At 38.3% G+C, this 23,378-nt stretch overlaps 1 protein-coding gene across 1 annotated transcript; it reads left to right on the top strand.

Annotated features, from left to right (window-relative positions):
- The first annotated feature begins 13,691 nt into the window (after positions 1-13,691).
- Positions 13,692-18,307, top strand: LOC115829185 (beta-1,4 N-acetylgalactosaminyltransferase 2-like). Its single transcript, XM_030793247.1, has 9 exons — positions 13,692-13,822; positions 14,201-14,307; positions 14,647-14,684; positions 15,003-15,183; positions 16,133-16,219; positions 16,331-16,512; positions 16,650-16,793; positions 17,111-17,339; positions 18,126-18,307. The coding sequence occupies exons 1-9, from the start codon at positions 13,692-13,694 to the stop codon at positions 18,305-18,307; spliced, it is 1,281 nt and encodes a 426-aa protein (XP_030649107.1).
- Positions 18,308-23,378: the final 5,071 nt, after the last annotated feature.

The raw sequence follows: 23,378 nt of genomic DNA, 5'->3' as shown, positions 1-23,378 counted from the left end.
CATGAACACTCAAAAGGCAAAAGTTATTTTTGCTAATTGCAGCGCCCTCCAGTGGTCAAATGACATAATTGTTTTTTGCACATCTTCAGGACGGTGTCCTGGGTGGACATACCAAGTTTGGTGTTGGTACATCAAAGTGTTACTGAAATATGCCCTTACTTCCTGTTTGGTGTCTTCGCCGCTGATTTTGATCTGTTGTAATGAGTCAATGCTTTTGCCTATCAGAAAGCCACAATTAACTTTTGTGAAGCTTGGTCTGAAAATCATCTGTGCCAATTTTGAGGAAGACTGGGCCAGATTTGCAGCTTGTGAAAATTTTTTAAACTTTTCTATATAATACAATATGTCGGCCGCATCGATTAGGTTGACGTCTGTAGGCCTTGGGACCTCCCAAGGAATCTCCAGACATGTGAATTAGCTATTTAAGGCAAACACATCAACAGTTATTAGCCCAAACATATTTTTGCTTATTGCAGCGCCCCCCAGTGATCAAATGATGCAAAATTTTGTCCTTCCTCAGAATGGGCTCTGGAGTCTATGTATTATGTCTGATTTTGATATATCAAACTGTTGCTGAGTTATGACCTCACTTTCTGTTTTGCTACTTCGCCGTCGAATACGAATGCAGTACAGGAAACGGCAACATGTCCAGACCTCAGGATCAACAAAGGCATGATTTCAAATGATATTTGGGGGTCCTTATTATGGCACCCCCCAAGTGGCAAAATGGGGCAATTTTGTATGGACTTCCTTTGGGCAGAGTCCTGAGTCAGTCCACCAAGATTGGTGTCGATACATGAATGTTTTGCTCAAATAGGAGCTAACTTCCCTTTTGGCGACTTCACGACCAATTTCGATTGGCTGTAAGGGACGAATACTTTTGCAAATCGAAAAGCAACAAATAACATTTGCGAGGGTTGGTTTGAAGATCATCTGTGCCAATTTTGGGGAGGATTGGACAAAACTTGTGGCCTGTGAAAACTTTTGAAACTGTTTCATAAAATCCAATATGGTGGAAAATACAATATGGCAGAAATTGACGGCATAGGGTGCGTTGAGCTCAGCTTGATCCAAGGAATCGAAAGGTACCCTATTTTCAAAAATCGGGCATGTATTTCAAGAGTTACAAGTGGAAACGCACCTCCAACTTTGACCTATTGGTGGCGCTAGAGTGCTCCAGGTGCAGACATGAAACTTGGTGAAAACAATCAGGGAACTGCCCCCAATCCGTGTGCCAAATTTCACAACTTTTTACCACACGGTTCTAAGGGCAGCAATAGACACCCTAGCCAGAAGAAGAAAAAGAAGATGATGGAGAAAAGGTAGAAACACAATGGGAGCCTATGCAGCTTCGCCGCTTGCCCCCCTCCCCCCAAAAAACTTTCCCGGACGGCCATTGAGGAGTTAACACCTCCTGCATTTTCGTTTTGTTCAAATTTAACTTTCTTTGAAATATTCCATGTTTCCTTTGGTTCCCTATTTATCAGGTATGTGAAAGACTAATCATACAATCTACGATACAGTGGAGGTCACGATCAGGGAAGTTATGATGTGACTGAGCGCCAATACCACAGTATATTAAATATATGAACGTTTTTGCTGTTGATTTAAGTATTTTTTAAGCGCATTATGCTGTTATCTTTGCCTGGTATTCGCATCTGACTATCACTGTGAATTTGCTGTCTCATGCATGTGTTTTCATATGTCTGTACTGCAGATAATGAATCGTACGACAAAGTGAAAGCAGTTCTGCCCATAAACCAAAATCCGAGCTCATCTGTTCGCGGGTTCCATTTGTTTTGTATTGTAACTGATTCACATTTAGCTCGACTTTGAAGCGCTAAATCGTTTAAATTAACCACGTAAGGTAAAAGCATCGGCATCCTTAATTGCGATTTTTCATGGTAGCCCATTCCAAATCCTTCATACGCCACATCAGAAGTCTTTATCGAGTCAGGGCAACAAACGAAAATGGTTCTCATTTCCCAAGAGAAACAAGAGAATCAGAATCTATTTCTTGTCAAAGATAAGTCTAAACACTTATATACGAGCATTAGAAACTGCAATACAAATTAATCTCTATTTTCTAAAATGGCTCTTACAATGTTTATTATTAATGGAAGGAATATCGCCGTGCGCACCACTGTCTTCAATTAAATAGACCTATAGCCGTTGAAATTTACTGCAAACAGCACTTTGAGTATATTTGTTATTTTTGGTTTGGCTCGATCGTTTTCATATTTGCTTTTAAATCAGCAAAATTATTGTCAAGCTCAATGTACAGAGTGGCAATTCTTACCGTTGATCTCTCGACAGTCTCTTGACAGTCCTTGGATCTCTTGACAGTCTTGCGGAACTGTATGCAAAATCAATAAACCTTGTCAAATATAATAAAGCAGTCATCTGTTAATGATGAACCTAACCTTACCCTTGTAACGGAAGTTTGGCACATTAATTCACAGCCTTACGGAATCGCGACTCCGAAGTTAAGATATTCACGTTGTTTTCAGTTAGGTAATAACGTCCTAGTAGCATAAACACTAAGTAGGCCTACTTTACTTGATAATAATTAAAAAGTGTCCTTAGTTGTGTAAACATGGCAGTCTTAACTAAGTCAGTCAAGGTAAACCCATATTTACAATTTACAATTTGGCATTTAGCAGACGCTTTTAAACAAAGCCACTTAGAATAAGTGCATCAATCAGGTTTAATTACCTCATAAGCGAAGGATCGCGGTAAGAAAGCAAATTAATTACTCTCAGTACCACACTCCTGTGTATTCTAGGACAACAGAACAGAAAAACAATAAACAAAACCTGAGACATAGTTAGGATATAGTTTTTTTTTAATACCACAACATAGAAAGAGAGGTTAATTAGTGGGGGAGTCTGTAAAGGTGGGTTTTCAGTCTCCTGCAGAAGATAGCAAGAGATTCCACAGTGGTAGAAGACATACTGAACGGCAGTTTCTGACATCAGCTGGATTTAGAGTGGGTTTCTTTAGCAGTTGCATGACCCGTAGCCAAAGCATGAGAGGGTTTTTTGCCGTCTGAAACTCACCAAAAGTTATTTGCGGACAAGTACGGATGAGTTGAGGCTGTCAAATTTAGCACCGCTGTGCATCGAGAGGGACCTTGAAATCGACAAGGACAATGTAGTTGCCAGATTTGCCAAAGAGAAGGAGAGGAAGATGAAGCTTTAAATAAACTGCCGTTTGTTATCGTTTCGCAATGCATTATTTGGATTGAAAGACTCCTTAGAGCAGGGGTCTCAAACTCCGGTCCTGGAGGGCCGGGGTCCTGCTGATTTTTGTTTTCACCTCTTAGTTACCTGTTGATTTTCACCTTGAAAACAGGTGTGGACACTCTTCAGCCAATCAGAGATTCTATTTAGTTGATCTACAAGAAAAACAGCAGGATCCCGGCCCTCCAGGACCAGAGTTTGAGACCCCTGCCTTAGAGGATAAGGGACCATACATTTTCTTTGCACTTGTCTTGTGAGTAACCCATGTCAATATATTGTTTTTTGCTTGTTGTAAAGGCACGAAATAATAGTTTGATTGTTTAGGTCGGATAAAGCCTAACAGGATGTAGCTGTCGATGGATTTTATATTTTTTTCGTTATTTGTTTTAATTATTGGTAGCTGTAACACTGCACTGACAGGTGTTTGGGGCTATGTCTATGCAAATAGGCAGTCCTTGCTAACTCATGCCTGTTTTACCGCACACAGAAACAACTTGATAATAATGAAACGACCAAAACTGAAACGAGGCCACTGTCAAATGTCCACATATCAAACATGAAACAAAGTGGCATATAGAAATGACCATAACAAAATACAGATTTAAATAACACAGTTAAGGTGAATCACTACAAGCCATAAATTAAAGGCAATTTGGAATAAACATTATTCGTTAAATGATTCCTTAACATGAACATATAATGAACATTTTAATTCTATTAAGTGCAGCACAACGTCAAAGCAAAACAGAATAAAATGTGCAACCACATTTTGGATTAGATAGAATGGGATAAATCTAATAAATAACAAATAGATAACTGCAGAGCGATCTAATGGGCTCTTAGCACTGCAGATAAACCTAACCTTTTGGCTAAACCAGTGGCTCTCAACTCAGGTCGTTCCAACTGTAATCTCCATATTTTATATCTGCGTACTTTTCGTCTCACTATGAACTGCATGACTGGTTCTTCCACGTCCCTGTATTGCTTATGGGATACGGGATGGCGCCAAAACTTCGAATTGGTCAAACCCTCTCCGATGTTCAGTGACGTACGAAGCTTCGGACCAGTCACGTGGTAATGGCAATTTGATACAGGCTTCAGCACGCTGTTTCGAACCAATATGCTTTGCGAAAGTGAAACTAACTTCGGAGATTCGGCATCAAACGTCCCATCACTATTGGTAGGCTATATCGCTACCTACCATTGCAAAATGTCACGGAAGATGGGTGTCCGAAGTTTCTTCAAAAACCAGTAACTGTGATGCCGTTGATAAACGAGATGAAAAAAAGAGGGACTGATACCGTGGACGGAGGATGAAGGACAAGCAAGTAGCCTAGTTGGCTACTGATCATTTTTTGTCAGACAGCGGCACAAGCGAGCACCCAGTTTAAGTCCATGCGGATCAAGAGGACGGTTTGAGCTCAGGTTAGGCTACCGCCGATCAATTGAGCTCAATTTAGTTAATTTCTTGGAAATGGTTTGTTCATATTTCAATTATAATTGTCTAATTTTCTAAAACTGCATTGTTCATATTTGCCTGTCTACACGCAGTGTTTTAGTGGCCTCCGCTGTTATTACGGGAAAAAAATCATTAATCTGCTTCGTGTGGTGTTGGCATGAAAAGTGACCGCGAGGTCGGTGTCTCTGTTCGTTTTTTCTCTCCCTGCACTAATAAATGCGTAAACTATAAGCTTGTTCTGTATCAGTTATTAAAAAATGAAAATGAATGAAAATGAAATGCTATTAAATATGTGTTATTATAATAAAAAAGGCAATTAAAATGATGGGTAATAACAGATTATGACGTCATTTTACGACCCTAACGAGAAAGTCTAACGCAACCTCTGGTCTGATGATATCAAGAGAAACATTGGGACGCACACATTCTCACAGATCTCACATATACTGGTGGGAACAGAGTGCAACATTGCTTCATATTCGTAAAATGACATTCTCGGGAAAAGAATAAAGAAAGAAAGAAAAATATTGCTTTTGAAACTGTGCTTCGATACATTAGTCCATTTGTTTTCAACTGACTCCGCTTCCACCAAGGGAAACATTTTCACCAAATGAAAATGTCGACTGCTCACTCAACGTTACCTCAGCCAGAAGCCGAGATCAGGTTCGCGAGAAGAGAGAGAGAGAGCCCCGTACACAGCACCTGAGCTGAATAGTCCAGCGCAGCAAAAAAGAGCCCTCTTCTTCTGTTTTAATTAGGAACATATCATAGCATTGTTACGCATTTTACTCTGACAATTGGTGACCCAGTGAAAACAGATCCGCGACCCATTTCGGGTCGCGACCCTATGTTTGGGAGGGATTTTAAGGGGCAGATGGTAGGACTGTTAGTAAGAAGACGTTTGGAGATGTCTGTGTAGCAGAGAGGGGACTGTGTAGAGAGTGCTATGGTTTATGTTCGTGTGTTGAGGAGAATTGGCTACGAATGTCTGCCGCTGTTTCTTCAAAGAAAGTAGCAACGTCATCAGCAGTCACGGAGGTGGATAGTGGTGCTGCAAGGGGTGGGCGGAGTATTGGTAGCATGATATTCAAATGAAGTATTATTGGGGTAAGAATTACAATAGCGTTCTAAAGCGATAGAATCGGACCTTCCTATCGCAAGACGAAGGTTATTAGATTTTTAGCACAAAAGACTGTCCCCGAACGTTTGTCAACCGGGAGGCATCATTAAAGTAGTATAAATTAGAAAATTTTGACAGCAACAAGTATGAAAATATATGTGGATTTTCGCTCAAATCAGGGATAACTTTATACTTTGAGGTAAACATTTTTTGGTCTTGTTTGTCATTCCTTACCCATTAATGTGTGTGACACCATTGTGCACTTAAAACTCTGCGTTACTGGAGTGGTTAGAGACTCAGAAAAATCATATTATTAAACATTTTCGCGTATGGGTGATCTCAAATACACTTAAGGAGTTGCAAGGTAGGTTAAAGATAATGTTATGTTTTTTGTGTTGCTGAATTTTTTACTTTCACTTAGTTGTTTTGTATAGCTTCTCATGGGGCTTTGCTCATTCCGTCTTTCTTTTTAAACCTAGGTAGTATGTATCAGTCTGACACCATTTTGAAAGTGAAAATTTTGGTTTGGTTTTTACACAAGTTTAAAGGCAACGTAGTCATTCTGTAAAACATATGATCTGTCATTTTAGAGTTAAATGAAGGGAAAATACTTTGTCTTAAATAGCCCGGACCTAGTCAAGCAGGTGGCAACGGTAGTAGTAGTATTGGTAGTAGTAGTAGCAGAACACCATACTTAGGGCAAGGCTTAAAAGAATCCCAGCCGAATATCTTAGTTCCGTGTATCAAAAAATATTGAAACGACGTATCAAAAATGTGAAACGACACCAAGAAATTCTGTCTCCATTCAATATAACAATCATCAGAGAAATTCCGATGCTAAAAAACAAACTGTGTGGTGACATGTTTAATCGTTAGATGCGCCACCTCAGGATTTGCGCAATAAACCCAAACCTCAGCTCTGAAAAATAAACTGTGTCGTGACTTGTTTAATCGTTAGATGCGCCACCTCAGGATTTGCGCAATAAACCCAAACCTCAGCTCTTATTAATTAACTCAGCTATTATCCGTAATTAGGCAGCTTGCTATCCTTGAAGTGCCACCATGCTCTTTTCGTAGACGTTGTTATTCTATGCACGCAATGTATTACAAGTTAACAGCTTACAAATGCATTTTTTTTTCGCACAAACGCCTTAGTCTAGCGTTGCAAACCCTGCAGGTGCTGCCTCTGTGGTCACACGCAGAACATTCAGCTCACTTGTAAATAACCAGCGAGACTTTTCGCTCGATCTGAATAAAATACATCTTAACAAGACTGAGAAATATATGTGTGGGAGCCAGACAGACAGTACTCGTAATTAATGCATTAATGATATTTTTTATTTGTGTTTTGACAGAATGAAGGTCCGATATCTTTCGCCGTTAATTTTTTTTACACTGGCCACAACTACCACAGTTTTCATCCTCTCTGGATCCGTGTATAATACTACTAAAGGATCTCTGATTTTAAGGTACCTGGTAAATGTTATAATGTTTGTTATTATAACTATTATTATGATTAGTAGTAGTAGCTAGCAGCTAATTTACTTAAGCAGCGATATAAAGTGCATTGTAATGGTAACGGTTTTTCTTTTTTTACTGAAAGTTTTCCTGTAGGACAAAATAATATAAGAAAAAGCGTGACATGTCCTGAAACAGCTGCTTTCCTCCAAGAACAGTAGGTATTCAAGACAGTGGTACTAATTAATGGGGTGATTGAAATAATCAGTGTTTGTATTTGTGAACATTAGTAACAATTAAAGACTCACTACAGAAGATATGATGGCTTTATTTTAGGAGAACAAACATATACATGGTTGATCTTTTGTTCAAGGATAGTCAGATTTCAGCCTAAGTCAAACGTCTCATTAAAAAGCCGTATATTTTCAAAATGGATGGATTTTTTCTTTTTAAAGAAATCTATTCTAAATTTTCAGTTTGATATTTATACAGCACACGGCATATGAACAGGAAGCTACAGCAACTGTGTGTATTCAAATATGAAAATGAAAGAGAAACTACTGCAGACATTATTACAGCACTTTGAGACGGCCTTTGAACACAAATGAAAAATATAAGATTCAATGAGGATCTACATGTACGGGTTCTTTTTAAACTTTCAAATCTAAAGCAGGTCACAGAACATGTACTTTTATGGAGCAGCATCTAGTTTTGATGAAAGAGCAACATGAAATGTATGTATGTGCAGGATTTCCTCCGTTTTATTGAAACAAAACATGAAACAAAAGAATTCTTGGGAATTTACAGGACTTGAAGCAGGATTCACAATGCAGGATTCTTGACATAAGCTTGACCATACAACTCACTAGATAAAAGCAACTCAATTCCACCAAAAGAAAGACAGGAAAACCAGGAGTATTTAAATAGGCCTGGTCAAGGTTAAACTGACAGGTGGAACTAATGATCCCTGAAAACAGGTGGAACTAATGATCCAATTAAAGTGAACCACAGAACTAGAGAATCACATAAACTGGTCAATGGAGGGTGAACTTGAGAACCATGGCATGACAGAAGAACCCCCCACTCCATCCAACTTATATTATTGCGACATGCATCAGAGCTCACGTAGATCTGTGGTTAGGTACTTTCATCACTGTCAGCTTTCATGCTCAGGTTCCCATGATAAGAGGAGTTATATTTTGCATTGTTCATTTAGCTGAAAAATGTAATCGCTGTGGGTAAGCTGAAAAGGCTTATGTAGAACACCTTAAAATGGTGTCAACTGCTGTGTAAAACAGACTGTGTGACCTGTTTGTGAACCTGCATAGACTGTGGTCACAGAAGTGGAAAACATTTTCATGAGTGTCTGTGGTTGCTGGGACATCAGATCACAGCTGCAAGAAGTCTTAAACTGGGGATGTATGCAACCACATCAGTTTCCTGTCTGTCTGTCACAATAAACCAGTCTGAAATGAAAGTGCTCGGTAAGGCAGTAAGAGTTGCTCTCATGCTGGTGAAGGTTAACCCGTTACCGGTTATCATTTATCTAAATGCATGACGATGCAAGGCTGCAAAATTACATGGAAAGTTCACATTACAGACATTTGTTTTGAAAATTTGAAGAGAGTAGTGTGTTTTAAAGCATGAAAACTCACGTGACCCAAATCGTGATTTCCTCTACAAAGTTCCAACAACACGAAATATTCCACTGTAAAATAGCTTCGTGCTATGAGGGTAAGAGTAATGATGATTCTTGTCATGATTCTAGCAGGAAATGCTAATGATGCTGTAACAGAGCATAACAAGCAGCTGCTCTTTGCATTCTCATGTGAGAATAGCAGTCTTTTTGAGAGCATTAGCTAATTAATACAAATAGTGATTAATGAATATGTGATTAGTTAATCTATAATCATTGCTAAATTTAAATTTAATGAGTAATATATACCAGTAGTCATGGGATTTTAAATTTATGAAAAATTTCTGTTTGTAAGAAGTTGTGAAACCTTGAAAGGGAGTAGAGCACAACAGTGATACAAGAAAATTACAGATGCAGAAAAAATACTCCTAAGTAATAGTTATCAAAGAAGGAAAATACAGTGTTTGATCAAAGTTAGATATGAAACTAAAAAGCAGATGAGTAAACTTGATTGTTGAAAGCGGTCACTACTAGAGTTGCCAGACTTATCACAAATGGCATAAAAGGTGCTAAATGTGATGGATTTGAATCCTCCTTGTGGTTTTTCCTTGGTGGGGGTTGTTTACGTATGGATTAAGCATGTTGGCAGTGCTATCGCTGCTGCATCCATTTGTTAAGAAAAATGTGGAATGTAGCAGTGCTTTGCTGGCTTTGATAATTCTCACTGGTTGCTGGAAAACTTTGAAGGTATTTATAACTATACCCAATGTGCAGTCTTAGCTTACGCATGGTGAGAGCATTCTGAGTGTGGATGGTCTGTGCCTTACAGAGTAACCCAGTCAGAGCCAAAATCTCATTTCATTACAGTCTCTGAGCCACTTACAGAGAACTGTTCACATAGTGTTTCTATCCAACTTGAGGAAACTTGAATGATTTTAAGTATAAAAATGCTAAAATCATCATCACCATTATCATCCTTGTAACCTTTTCTTAAATCCTTGGAAAAAACACAGAGAGGGAAAGACCTTTTTTAATTGATGAGGAACAACAATAAGATATAATAAGATAACTAAAATGACTTAAAAATCCAACTAAGTCAATTACATTTAAAAACAATTTAAAGAATTATATATTTAAAAAAACATCCTACCATGGTCATCTACTCTCTCTGGTGCTGGTTTGTAGTCTGTAAAACCTCTGCTAGTTTTTGCTTCAGAAGCAGAATTTTAAAAATGAAAAACAAGTGATTACTTGATTTTGTTTCAGAAGTCAGCATTAGGGGGAAAAAAATCATCTCTTCATTTTCCTGGTCAGAAAGGTGGACAGCTAAAAAAGGACTTTACTTTCCTTTTCTTCTTTGTAACACAGAAAATTGAGTTGCTAATGAAAAGGGAAAAAAAGCATACTTTTTTAACTTGTGATACTGGAAATTGTCACAGAAAAATCTGTGAATTAAGGCATGGATGAGCTCCGAAAAGATGCCCATCATTTTGGTGATTTTATGAATCCCACTAGATTTCTGGGCAGAGGACCCTGATGAGATATTTCAAGTGTTGTGATTGGTTGCTCTGCCCGAGCATTACAATCTGCAACACTGCAGTACAATCGACATCTCTTCTGTGTGAGCAACTGCAGCTGTATGGCATTTCCCCTGTTTTCAGTTACTGTCCTTTACACCAACAACAACTAAAAACAGATAACAAACAGATATTCTGATAAAAGGAATATCTGAAACGTGTGACATCACACATCAACAAATCCACCACATACAGTCTCAGTGCATCGAACAATGTTACATCAAGTAGCTAAATTAATGAGAACTTGCACGACTACCTCACATTCGATTTCAACTCAACAGGACCTATGCTGTCTGAGGAAAAATTCGCATCTCTTCCCAATACCCATTGTGAGTCTCCATTAACAGAGAACCGATAGCTTTGAGACAACTGCTATCCTTGATCAGCTCTCAGAGCGTGTGGAGCAGGGGCGGGGCCAGAGAGTGGGCTTCGGGAGGCAGGGGCCACCCTGGAGATTTGATTAGCGACACCGAGTGCCACCCAAAAATCTAGAATCACCCGGTCTAGAATCACCACTGGTGTGGAGGAACAGCAGGTCAAGTGGGAATGTTGGTTGGTGAAGATTCCAGAGTAACTGCAGTTATGAAAGAAGCAGTCAGTGAGAATACAAGGTAGAGTGTTGGAGTAAAAGAAGTAATTGACTTAGTCTGCACCGAAATCAATGACCTTAAAGGTAAAATCCGTTGGATTGAGTCACAAGTTGAAAAACTGAACCCAGTTCTGCATCAAAACAGAAACGACCTTCTCACCTTGAAGCTTACTTATGCTGATGGACTTTGAGGATTCCTTTCAGATGTGAAACAAGGTCAAGAAGTCATTTAGGTGTGCCAAGCTCTTCTCCCTGAGATGAAGAGCATCCGTCAGTTTTTACAGTTTCAATACTAATATGATAGCGTTTGGCATGCAGCAAAGGACTCTTTTTTCTTGAGAAACACCTACCGGATATATCCTGACAGAGAGAGGAAAAATAAACTCTGGCTGCCACGGAAAAAGCACATAAAGAAAATAAGCTGGTGTACTATCAAGGAGGCCAGGCCTTCATTAATGAAAGCAAAGTATTCCCTCCTCCACGAACTACGTCTGGTCTCATGTTCCATCACTTCCTGTGACAAAGGACCGGCAGTTTTAATCGGTGTCCCTTGACATTTTGTTTGTTAAAGATTCAGTATTATTTAAGTATTTTACGGTTACTTTATAACATGATGTACTTTCAGCCAATGAGGAATGTACTCATGCACCTCAGACTCCTTGCATGGTGTGGTCACCATCTCGTAGCTTGCATACACTTTCTCTGAGTTGAAGTGTATGTCCTGATATCCAGAGGTATTGGCAGAGTATCCGACAATTTTGTTTTAGGCATTTTAGGGGTTCGACAGTAATTTCTCATAGACTTCACTAGGTGTCAGCCTTGCTCTTCTCCCTCAAAAAATAACAGCACTTTTTCAAACCAGGGTAATTATTCTTCTTTTGGGTTGCGATGAAGTGACCTGATCTCAATTATTTTAACAGATTATTTCAAAATACCAAAATACATTTCATATTATAGAAAGAGAATTTTAGACTTGGACTTTTTCTTCTTATTTGTATTGTAACGAGCAACTGAATCGCAACTAAAATGCTGCCTGTATACTGCAGGTCATTGGTTCACTCCTCAGAGGGCAGTTAAAGCAGCTATTCTCAGTTATCTCCCTAACTAATGTCTAGTTATATGATTAATACAAGGAGAGAGGAAAATATTAGTCCTCATATGAATGTGAGTGTATCTTCATTTTTTAATAACACACTGAATTCATTGCGTTCCTTTAAAAAAAAAAAAGAAAGGATTGCTGTTCTGATCCCTTGTTAATGCACTAGTCGTTGATTTCCTTATTGTTTTGCAGTAAGGAACACGGGTGTTCCTGGTTGCAAAACATTCACAACCTTTACTTGGTCGTATTTTTTTTTCTTTTTTGGTCACATGTCGTGACCTGTTACTTAGCTTGATGCGAGAGGGCTAAAGAAAAACCTCCAAAGAATACTATAACTTTGTACCTCAAACAGTTAAATGCTGATTTCCACTTTTTATAAGAAAGTCATTTCAAATGCTAATTTCTGACGATTACAGTGGGACCGAGACTTAGGGTCGTCTCTTGGAACTCTATATGCGACTGACGCATTCTAAAAAAATCGCACCAATATTTACAAAATATCTGGCGCTTCCCCTGTCCTTGTTTTTCATCGTTCAAGTTTCATTTTGGGGGAGAAATCAATACGCTATGTTCAGCAGAACGACTGACAACAAGCAACTAGGTAACGAATTTGCGACCGAACGGTAGCGTTTTCTGCTGGGTCATATCAACTATATCTACAACAAAAAACTAAGTGCGAGTGTGGTGGCCTACTTAATAAATGTACAATAATTAGCTTAATAATAGTCATGCAAACGTTACTCCACGGATTTGGCTATAGGTATCTCTCGGTTGCAGCAGACACATCGTCTTCTAACAGCACAAAATTTTCGGACGGTCATCGCGCAACATACTCGTTCATCGCCCAGTTGTGAGAGACTCTCGGCGGTTTCTGCATATATTATATCATATCTTTCATTAAATCAGAATAAGGCTCTAAAGTGAACGCATCTTAACTGGAGAAAAGATCCTGTAGACTAGTCTTATTTGTGCTTCCGGTCTGTTCAAACGGAAATGATCTGAAATGGGCATTTATTCATAATTGGATAAGTAAACGTTTGGTTTGTTGTTTTTGTGTGGTGAAACCTATTGGAATAATCAAAACTATTAATTTTTCAGGGATAGGCATATCGTTCCGGTAATAATGAATCCTTTTTTTATTTCAGTGTGTGCCAAGAAACACAGAGGTACAAATAAAAAAGTTGTTTTCTTGTTTTCGATTTCAAAACGAACAACGAACGTTATTTACAAGCTTGCTGTACTGAGATTGCGTTTCGATGCTGTCCAAATACATTCTTTCGGCAATTATAATGGGATAAATACTGAACCACGCTTATGCTGTAGCATAATTATGATTCTCCTGTGTGATCGTTGAAATCTTGATCAATTGCTAGTATTATGCACTTGAAGAATTGCATAAAAGGAAAAATAGTTGTAATTTTAAAAAAACAGAATGATGTACGTTCTTGTTTATCTCTAAATATATGATTAATCTGCTCATTGTTCACACTCTCTCTTACAGTAAAAACCAAATGGGAATTTTCAGCCACACATCATGCTCCTGTACAGGCAAAAGTATTGTCCTCAAAAACATTATACCTGAGGACCAACTTGATGAAGTCCTGAAACGCAGAGCAGAGGAGTACAGGAAACAGCGGAACAGGTGGGTAAACATTCACACACACGCCTCTCTAAACAAACTCATCATTTAGTAAAAAACCAAACAAAACAAAACAAAACAAACACACAAAAAAAGTTCAGTTCAACATGAGAAACTGAGCTCTGAAGTGAAAAAAAATGATGCCAAGTTAGGCATCTGTCTTAAAAGTTGTTTGTATCCAGTCACACACAGGAGATCCGTTATTTAGCTTCTTTTAAAATCCCATAATTAGAAAAAAAGATTATGGGCTAGTGTTTCCATTCAGTTTCTAATTTCTGTCCTGCCCATTTTTATTTTACATAGTTTCAATAAATCAGCGGCTTGATAATCAATATCAGTTTAATATTGTATTTTTTTGAAAATGTAATATCTTTTGTCCAGGACAAATACCAACCTAGATGTCCTACTCATGGCTCCTTCCAACTCTCCTCTTCAATATCCTATTCATGGCTTCACAGTTGAACCCTTGACAAAAAGCCTGATTCCAGGTATTCTGGTCTTTGAGAAGTTATCTACAAAATTCATTTCACAAAACCTGTTATTTACAAGCCTTTTAAACATATGAATATTCACTAAGGTGTTGTTTGCTGTAAACAAGGTTGTATTTTTTTGGCCAAGTTATTTATGTAGGTTAAAACTGTTAATAAAAAGACATATAAAGTATGGATGTCTAATGAACTTTTGAAGCGGGCAATTTTATCATTCTTGTTTCTCTGAAAACACATTATTTTAAAGACACTGTTGAAACAATGGTACATTACCTGCATTACCATGTTATCACTCCTTTCACAGTGGACTAAATCTTAAACTAGTGACTGTTGTTACAGGCTTAGCTGTGCATACAGGAACAAAGGAACTTTACAAGGTGTGTTTGTGACAAAATCTGCTCAACTTCTCTGCAGAACTGCTGTGGATAATTGATTTGCACTTTTCACTGAAGTTTAAGTGGCTATTGCTTGTTAGTGAAATAAAATCTTGCTGGTTTTCTTTTGTCTTATCATATTTTATGATCTGAATTGACAAATTGTGCATGCACACTCTTTGATGAAATGTATCACGAACCACATTGCACTTTGATGAATATGAATGCCTCTCTTTTTTTTAAGATACTCTTTTTTTATTACTATACATGTACATACAGATTTTGGTGGTGTTGTGAGCTGAGGTGCTGCTGTGCTTTCAGGTGTTCTTGAGTGTGTCCTATGGTAATCTGTTAGTTCACGGTGCAACAGAAACAGATCTGGTGGTAGGCCAGGGTCAGAATGCGCTGAACATTTCAACTACACGTGTGGATCGACTGAATCAGCTCCTGAGTCAGGTGTCGTACACCAGCACCATCTACCGCATCAACACCAGAGACTTGGGTAAGATCCAGATTTCACACATACCAGCCTTACTTCCTGGGTTGATGTCATCACCGAAGACTTATGTGACTCTAAAAAAAGAAAGATAAGATGCATCATTTCTATATCACTTAAACAGAACTCGTGTCTTAACCTTCCTTCTTCTTCCTTCTGCTTCCAAATGCATATTATTTGCAAAGAATGCAAACACTTAGTATATGTCTTAGTGTTATGCTGAGTCAGGTCAGTTTTGATTCATCTGACCATTAGCTTATATATTTGACCTTGTTTTTAATAGTAAATGAAGAAAATATGTGTATTTTCATGTCTACTGATACCTCTTTTGGAGATGTCAAAACACTTGCTTTGGCTGCCTTGAGTTTCCTAAGTATCTTAAATGTAGGGTTAAGCCAGTGGATGCTGTACAACATCAGTATTGTTAATTAATAGTTTTGCTGAGTGAAACATTGAAAATCTTTGCATTTGTCAAAATCGTTAAAAGGAACTTTATTGTTTTACTTTATTGTAACATCTGTTTTCTTGATATGATTTTGTATTGATTAATGAATGAAATTTTTACAATCCATTGGTCACTTGCAGAGTTAAAGATACAGGTGTGCAAGGAAGACAGCTCCTTGTTCTCTTATTCCAAAACAATGTTTGTCTCTAACATATAAGAAGAATTTGAACTTTTTTTTTTGTCTATACGCAGCTACATTGCTAATGCTAGTGTAAGCATGTTGAAACTCATCTACTTTGACAGTGGAATGGATTGCATAGTACTTAGCAGAGCTGCATTAAGCTGAAATCTACCAGAAAACTGAAACTTGGCTGCCATAAAAACAGTGGAATTATGAATGTCCCATATCAGCTTTTGCTCTGTCACTGTTACGTTGTCAAAATGAGAAGTGATGGCATGAAGAAACATAATTGGACGGTGTCAGTTTGATCTCCGTCTTGTCTCTTTCAGCAAACTTCACATTTGAAGACCATGCGGTCATGTTTCCCATTATCATTAAGAGGTCTTCTATGCCTGTTTTATATGATCCTGGAACAGGTTAGATCGCCTTTTCTTTTTTCCTTTCTTTAGTAACTACTACTGAAAGTCATCTCTGTTTCTTTATAAAAGCATTTCTGTGAATGAGAACTTTCGTTCATTTTTCTTTAGATATCAACACTCAAGTGACAGTTGCAACTAAAACCTTCCTCAGATACAAGGAGCTAAATGTCCTAATTGAAAGTATTCGGAAGTATTACAAGGACATTAAAATCATTGTTGCAGACGACAGCTTAAACCCAGAAAGGGTGATTGGCTCTAACATTGAACATTACATTATGCCTCCAGCTCAGGTAAGTTGAAGTTTGATAACTTTGATTCATCTGTAGTTGAAGACCAACTACAACCTCTAGGCACCTCATTTTTTCTTAACGTTCTGATAAAAAAATATGCTGTTCATAATTAGAAACTATTCTGTTTGATACTACAGGGCTGGTTTGCTGGCAGGAACCTGGCTGTCTCTCAAGTGACAACAAAGTACTTCCTGTGGGTAGACGATGACTTCCAGTTTACCAGTGAGACCAAAATTGAGAGTTTTGTGGAGATCATGGAGGCTGTGCCAGAGTTGGACATTGTGAGTAATTCAGACAATCATCTGCTCTGGTCTAAAATGTGAGAGTTACAGAAAAAACTGTCGCTTTTATTCCAGATTGAATAAACACAATATACTTATATTAAATAGATTCTAAACAAGGAAAGCAACTGATGTGTATCCTAATATGTGTGAGAAGTTAATTGAGGCATAAGACTCAATCATCAACCTTTAGATTCAATCCTTAAATTTTGTTAATTAACCAAGTTGTGTTAACCAAATGCCAAACCCTATTGACCTTAAGCCCAATAAATTCTGAGAAAGGAACGCTTTCTTTTTCTTCCCCCCTTTATGAGCAGGTGGGTGGTGCCGTGAACAACGATCAGTTCTATTTCAAACTAGTCTATGAGAATGGGGACATGGAAGAGGGAGGTTGTCTTTCCAGAGTCTTCAACACTATCCACCAGGCTCTCCCCAGCTATCCACATTGCTCTCTTGTAGATGGCGTCGTCAACTTCTTCTTGGCCCGAACGGACTCAGTGCGTAGGGTGGGCTTTGACCCCGTCCTTAAAAGAGTGGCTCACAGTGGTAAGACTTGTACAGAATATCTCAATAGCATTGTGCATCGCTAGGGATTAAGGTTTTGCTCATTATTATATCAATTTATGCATATTCAGAGGCTATATACAGTACTATTTTGCAGTGCACAGATGAAGTTCATAGAGAGAAAAAATGCAGGGACAGGATTCACACTTACTAGAGGATGGAGGTCCTTGCTTATTGCTGCTCTCTGTTTGAGGTGGCTCTTGTATTCTGAAAACAGACTCACTGGCTATTTGCCCTTCTGAACTGAGAAAGAAAAAGGGCTTAAACCTCTTATTTTTTAGTTGTTTTCCTAATTTTCAGATATTTTTCTTAGGTCTGACTTTTTCAAGGCCATTGAAAGGCACTCCTTCCCACAGGCCAGTTTTTGCTCAGTTTCAGCAAATTGTATGCTGTTGCTCCTTATTGCTGATGATAAAAAGCTAGATTTGAAACTGTTAAGATAGCTTTTACACTTTTTATATACATTATTAGCTTAAAGGGAAAGTCAAACCAGTGATGATAGCTTTTACCTGCAGATGCTGCACTGACAACCAAGGGAGGGATGTGACCATTTCTCAATTTAGTCATTTGAAACTGATGAACTGCTTTGAATGTCACTGGGAAAACGTGTGTTCCTTTTGCATTTAAGCACATAGATTCTCACATACAATGAACTTAATAAACCGATTAGTTCATAAACAAACTTCTAACCCACACCCTCTTCTCTCCCTCTTTCTCTCTTTTTTTTTTTTGGTATTGCCTCTTCCTTCACTCTCCTCCCCCATTAAGAGTTCTTTATGGATGGCCTTGGAGAACTGTTGGTTGCCTCTTGTGGCAATATCAAAATTGGCCACCAGGCTCACGTTAACCACAATACCTATAGTGAATACAGGACGCAGAAGAAAACTGATGAGAGAAGGAAACTAGCCCACCATTTCTTCAAGAACCATCTAAAATGTGTTGAGTACTGAAAAGCTTTTTGCTCATGTTGTGTCTGTATTAGTAATGTGTTTTAATGTCTAAGATGAACTGAACTGAAATGAACTGTCATGAAGTACTTTTTTGACTTACATTTTGAATTATTACTACCACCACAACTCCAATATTGCATGGTTCAGATGGGCATATTTCAAAGCCGTTTACTCACATGTTGTCTTGACCAAACTGCAAAAGCTGTTAAATCATATGTTTTATTTCCTAATTTTAATGAAAAGTGAAATGCAACTACAGGTATATGTGTGCACATAATTCCATATGTTCTGTGTTTTGGTCATTCATAATTACTTTAACATAGAGTCTCTGTTACAATTACACTTAATATAGTTTTAATCACATTATTTCACTGAGAAAACATTTGCTTTAAACTGTAAATTTGGAAAAATCTACAGTAGAGAACTGTAAATTATTTAAAAATCAGAGAATCAGTAATGACCAAGGTGGTCAGACACCCTGATGAAAAGCCAACAGGACAGGAGAGCCTGTGCAGATCCCACAAAAACAACTCTCAGAGGGGGTAGGATGTCCCAGGAAAAGCAGAATCAGCTCCATGATTGAAAGAACATAAGCCAGTCATATCACGCTGCCGTGCCCTGGTTCTCTCTCTTTCCCCATTGGTCAGGTTTATGTTAGGTTTTGTGTATCTTCCTCGGTTTGCTGTGCTTCCCCTTGTTAGTTTAATCATTGATTCCACCTGTGTTTGGTTAATCAAGTCTTATTCTGTCTGTATAAATACTCCTGGTTTCCCCTTAATGTTTTAGCATGTAGTTGAGTTGTCAATGTATTGTATTGTATTGTGTTCTGTTGTTTTGAGTTTTCTGTGTTGGTGAATTCTGTAATTTCCAAGAAGTCTTCTGTTGCATGTTTCAGTCCAATAAAACTGAGACAACGCATGTGCATGCATCCGGCTTCTTCTACAAACCGTGACAGAATTCCACACCCGCCCATGGACGCAGCAGGTTGGACTCAGCTCCTATGGCCAAATGTCCAGAGAAGTCAGACAGATCCCCTTGGAAGTACCGGGAGCTGCTATTTTAGTGCTCCCTGTACTTTGCACACGAGGGGATCCGTAGCGACAGTTACCAGGCATCAGTGTTCATCGACCTTCTAGAGCTTTAAGTACTAATGTGTCGTGTGTTGAGTTGCCATGTGAATCCTGTGTTTGTGAATCTTATAAGGTCCAAGAAGTCTTCTGTTCATGTTTCACCCTAATAAAACTGAGACCACCCTGCACATGCATCCAGCTGCTTTTACAAATCGCGCCTTGCTGTCCTTGGCTGGTGGACCTCATAGAGAGGAGGGGGGAAAATGGTTAGAGACATGCAGTTAGAATCAGTTCACCTAATTTCTCCAATGTTTCTTGATCCAGCATCTAGTAACAACTGAATCCATGACAGAGAGTGACAAAGTGAAGAGGTGCAATTCTAGTGGCAATCAGCCTCAAGGCCATCTGCTTAGACACCTATAATCACCTGAGGTTTTTCAAATCTGGCCAACACATATTTGGACTGGAGCCAAAACCTAATGAAGTTGATAGCCTGAAGTGTAATAACTGGACTGGTGCCAGTGTAGGTAAGGACAGTAGAGAATGTTCCAGAATGGGGAATGGGGGTTGAAGGTGGGGGTGTAACATTATAAAAGGGAGGATGTAGACCCTAAGGAATGCAGTTTGCCTTGGAATATCAGACTGAGTGGAAGTAGAAGAAGGCATTGCAGCTTAGCTGATACAACTTGACTCTGGAAAACAAACTTAGGAGAGAGAGGAGGGTGAGTTGATGCATCTTATATTACTCTATTACTTGCTATTGTCTTCCTTTTCTTCTTCTTCTTCTGTTTTTATTACAGCATATTCATGTGGCCATCTCCTGGTGGCAAAATAAAACTTTGTGATTAAATGTTTGTACGTAGAATAATTATGTAAAAATCCGCATTTCACAAAAAAGAGAAGAAACAGCTTCAGTTAAAGTCTGCCTTTAAATCAGTTGATCAAGTGCTTCCTATGAAAAAGCTAAAGCTGTTTAGGGTCTATCTGCCATTTCATTAATGATGATTTTATTTTCTAAAGCAAATGACCAGTATGTGTATTTAATCAGGCAGATTATGCATGTTTTAAGGCTGATGAGGTGCTTCCAAAATAAAGTTGAACATATTAATAATAGATGTATGTGATAACTTTAAGACATTAATACTCATCTGTTCGCTGTAATAAAATGTCCGTGAAATTATCAGTGAAGTGCTGTAAAATCATAACATTAAAAAACTGTAAACAGAAAAACAATGAAGCAGTGTTTAATTTACTGTATACTATAGTGAAATACTGAACCAAACACAACTATAGGCCTATATTTAATAATAAAACACTAGGCTAAAACTATAATAGTAGTGGTGTAACCTGCACTGTCTAGACAAGCAGTCCCGCACAGGACTCGAACTAACTCCCCAACACGTAAAAAACGTGCTAGTGAGAAAAGCTAGCACCCATGCGTTTTAGACCTCTTGCTAGCATGCCCGCCTCCCATGTCCAAAGTTAATAGTTCAAGTCCGGTGCGGGACAGTGCTCAGGACTTACTAACTGCATTCCACTGTTCAATTAATCGTGGAACCCTTGACTAACTCAATTAACTGTGATAATAAAGAGTTAAAACCAAAAAAAACGCAGGACAAGGGGTTCTCAGGACTGAGGTTGAGAACCACTGGTTGCAGGTTAGCCTACACTTGCACTTTCCCATTTACAGGCTATTGGATCTACCGGTTTAAACTGTAATTTTTATAAATTACAGTAGTTTTAAACTATAAAATTTACAGGTTGTTCTGTAAAGTTGTTTACATTTGAACTATATTTTATGCAAAATTATTCTGTCAACCGCAGCTGCCAGTTTTTTCCGTAAAAAAGATTTATTTTATAGTGTAGCAAAGGCTTTCTTCTTTACACTACTGGAATAATAAGCCGTGTATTATGACCTGATGCTCAGATATACACAAGAGAGTTAAAAAATGACAAGCAGTAAGAGGAGGGTATCAGCGAGGTACAAGGTTGGAGTAACAATAGCTTGCAAAAACATTTTTTCCTCGTGTAAGCGCTCAGGGTTGCCATGGCATATGGTGCGCTGAAATTTCGGATAGAGCTGCCCACGCACTCATTTAGGAATGGAGAGGATTTATCGACTAAAGATTTCACATGAATTTTTCTTTCGATTTGAATGAAGCAAACATAACCAATAAATGCTCTTTTTCGTGTAGAGAATAATACTAAAATGTTTTTAACCTGCATTTGAACAGAATGAAAAACCTCGGTCCTGTTCTGCTCACCGCTTTCATAGTGGTGCTTCTTGTCACAGTTACTGCGGTTTTCGTCCTCACAGAAGGCATGTTTGGCTTGCAATATTTCACTGAAGGGAATATCAAACCCTTCATTCTATCAGCGAAATAATGCTGCGCTGGATAAAAAAAATATTTAGGGCATGAGATCCTGAGACGCTGAGAAAAAATCTAATCTAATACTTATTTTTAGTGTAGGTACTGGGCTGGATTTTAAACCTGTTTCATAAAAACAGACGCTTAATCTTAGTTTCACAGGTCATGTTTTCATCGGCCAACCTCATATGGTTTGAAAATACTGAACACTGCAGACACCAATATATCTTTATAATGAAGCATTGGCATCCGTTTATTTTGCTCTCTTTACATTTGAATCAAAATTGTCCTTCTGAGATCAGCAGCCTCTATCACATGTCCTGGATTTTAACTTGTAAAATTACTAACAGAGACTCATCCTGTTAATGGCATCGTAATAGTTTTGTGTTTCGTGTCTTGTCTTAAAGTTATCTATGTCGACGCAACGGTTCAAGAAAAGAGGTGAATTCTCTCAAAACTGCCGCTTTCCCAACAGCAAGGTAGGTATTACGCAAGCAGAGGAAGCAACAGTCTAAAATAGAATGCATCACATTATAAAATGGCAGATGGTTTCATATGTATTTTCATCTAGTAAAGTGGTCAATTTGGCTTCATATGAATTAATGTATTATTAGTGTTTTTTTCCGGTATTTTTCGGTTGTTTATTTTAAGTATTTGGGTGATATATTGAACTCACTAACATGCTTGTCAAACATGCCTTCTGTGAGGACGTCACATCGCATCACTTGTCACATGGAGCTATATTCATGTGCAGTTGCAGGAGTTTTGTTAATGTATGACATGTTCCTCTCTGATACTCAGTTCCACTTAGACTGTTGAAGTGAGACAAAAAGCAAGATACTGAGGAAATCTGAATTTAAAATATATGATGATGACTACCACCAGGACAAATGTACTAATTCTGAAAACAGAGGGAAAGTCAGTTAGAGGCTCACCAATAGGGAAAAGGATCCGCCCAGAGGTCCAGTGAGAGGATCCGCCAGGAGCTCCAGTCAAGGAATGGCCTGGCTAATAAAGTTAACAAAGCCCAGCATCTGATATCCATATACTCTTGCATGAAGGAGAGAAACCAGGGGTGAAGAATAATGTAGTTTGCAGGATCCTTTAAACAAGTCCAATTTTGAGCAGCTAGTTTCCCCTCAGAAATACCAAACCAAACCAAGACATTATGATTCTGAACATACTGGTTTGACAAGACATGCAATTTCATCTGGGGCAGAGTGTTCTGACAAAACTGAGGAGTGACTCAAACTACATACCAAAAAAAGACTTTAAAAACATTGAAAATGTATGATAAAAATTCCACACGAGTCAAGGAAGCTTATAGCTTTACATAAACATGCCATTTGAATAAAGGCAGATACTTCAGACTTGTCCGCGTACTTGAAGCAGAGCGATCTTTAGTGACACCTTTCCATTCCTGATGGTGCCAGTAGATTTCTTGCCTATTGTGCCTCATTTTTTCTGTATGATGAGTTGACAATGATGAATAATACCCTTTATGTTGATGTGCAGTGTTTTGTGGCATAGTAAAGCAAAGTACTTATGTAACTGTCATTTACATAAAACCTGTCTCAAACTAATAATCAAAGACACTGAAATGTCAAATATAATTCCACATTGCACTAAAAC

Source organism: Chanos chanos, chromosome 16, assembly GCF_902362185.1.
Source record: "Chanos chanos chromosome 16, fChaCha1.1, whole genome shotgun sequence".
Lineage (NCBI taxonomy): Eukaryota > Metazoa > Chordata > Actinopteri > Gonorynchiformes > Chanidae > Chanos > Chanos chanos.
Note: the sequence above shows the minus strand (reverse complement) of the source record. Positions and strands in the feature narration are given on the sequence as shown.

Bases quoted from the DNA above. Each gene is read 5' to 3' on its own strand.
- LOC115829185 (XM_030793247.1), top strand. From the start codon at position 13,692: ATGGGAATTTTCAGCCACACATCATGCTCCTGTACAGGCAAAAGTATT. The intron at 13,823-14,200 runs GTGGGTAAACAT...TCTTTTGTCCAG, and splicing joins TACAGGAAACAGCGGAACAG to GACAAATACCAACCTAGATG. The intron at 14,685-15,002 runs GTGTGTTTGTGA...CTGTGCTTTCAG, and splicing joins GAACAAAGGAACTTTACAAG to GTGTTCTTGAGTGTGTCCTA.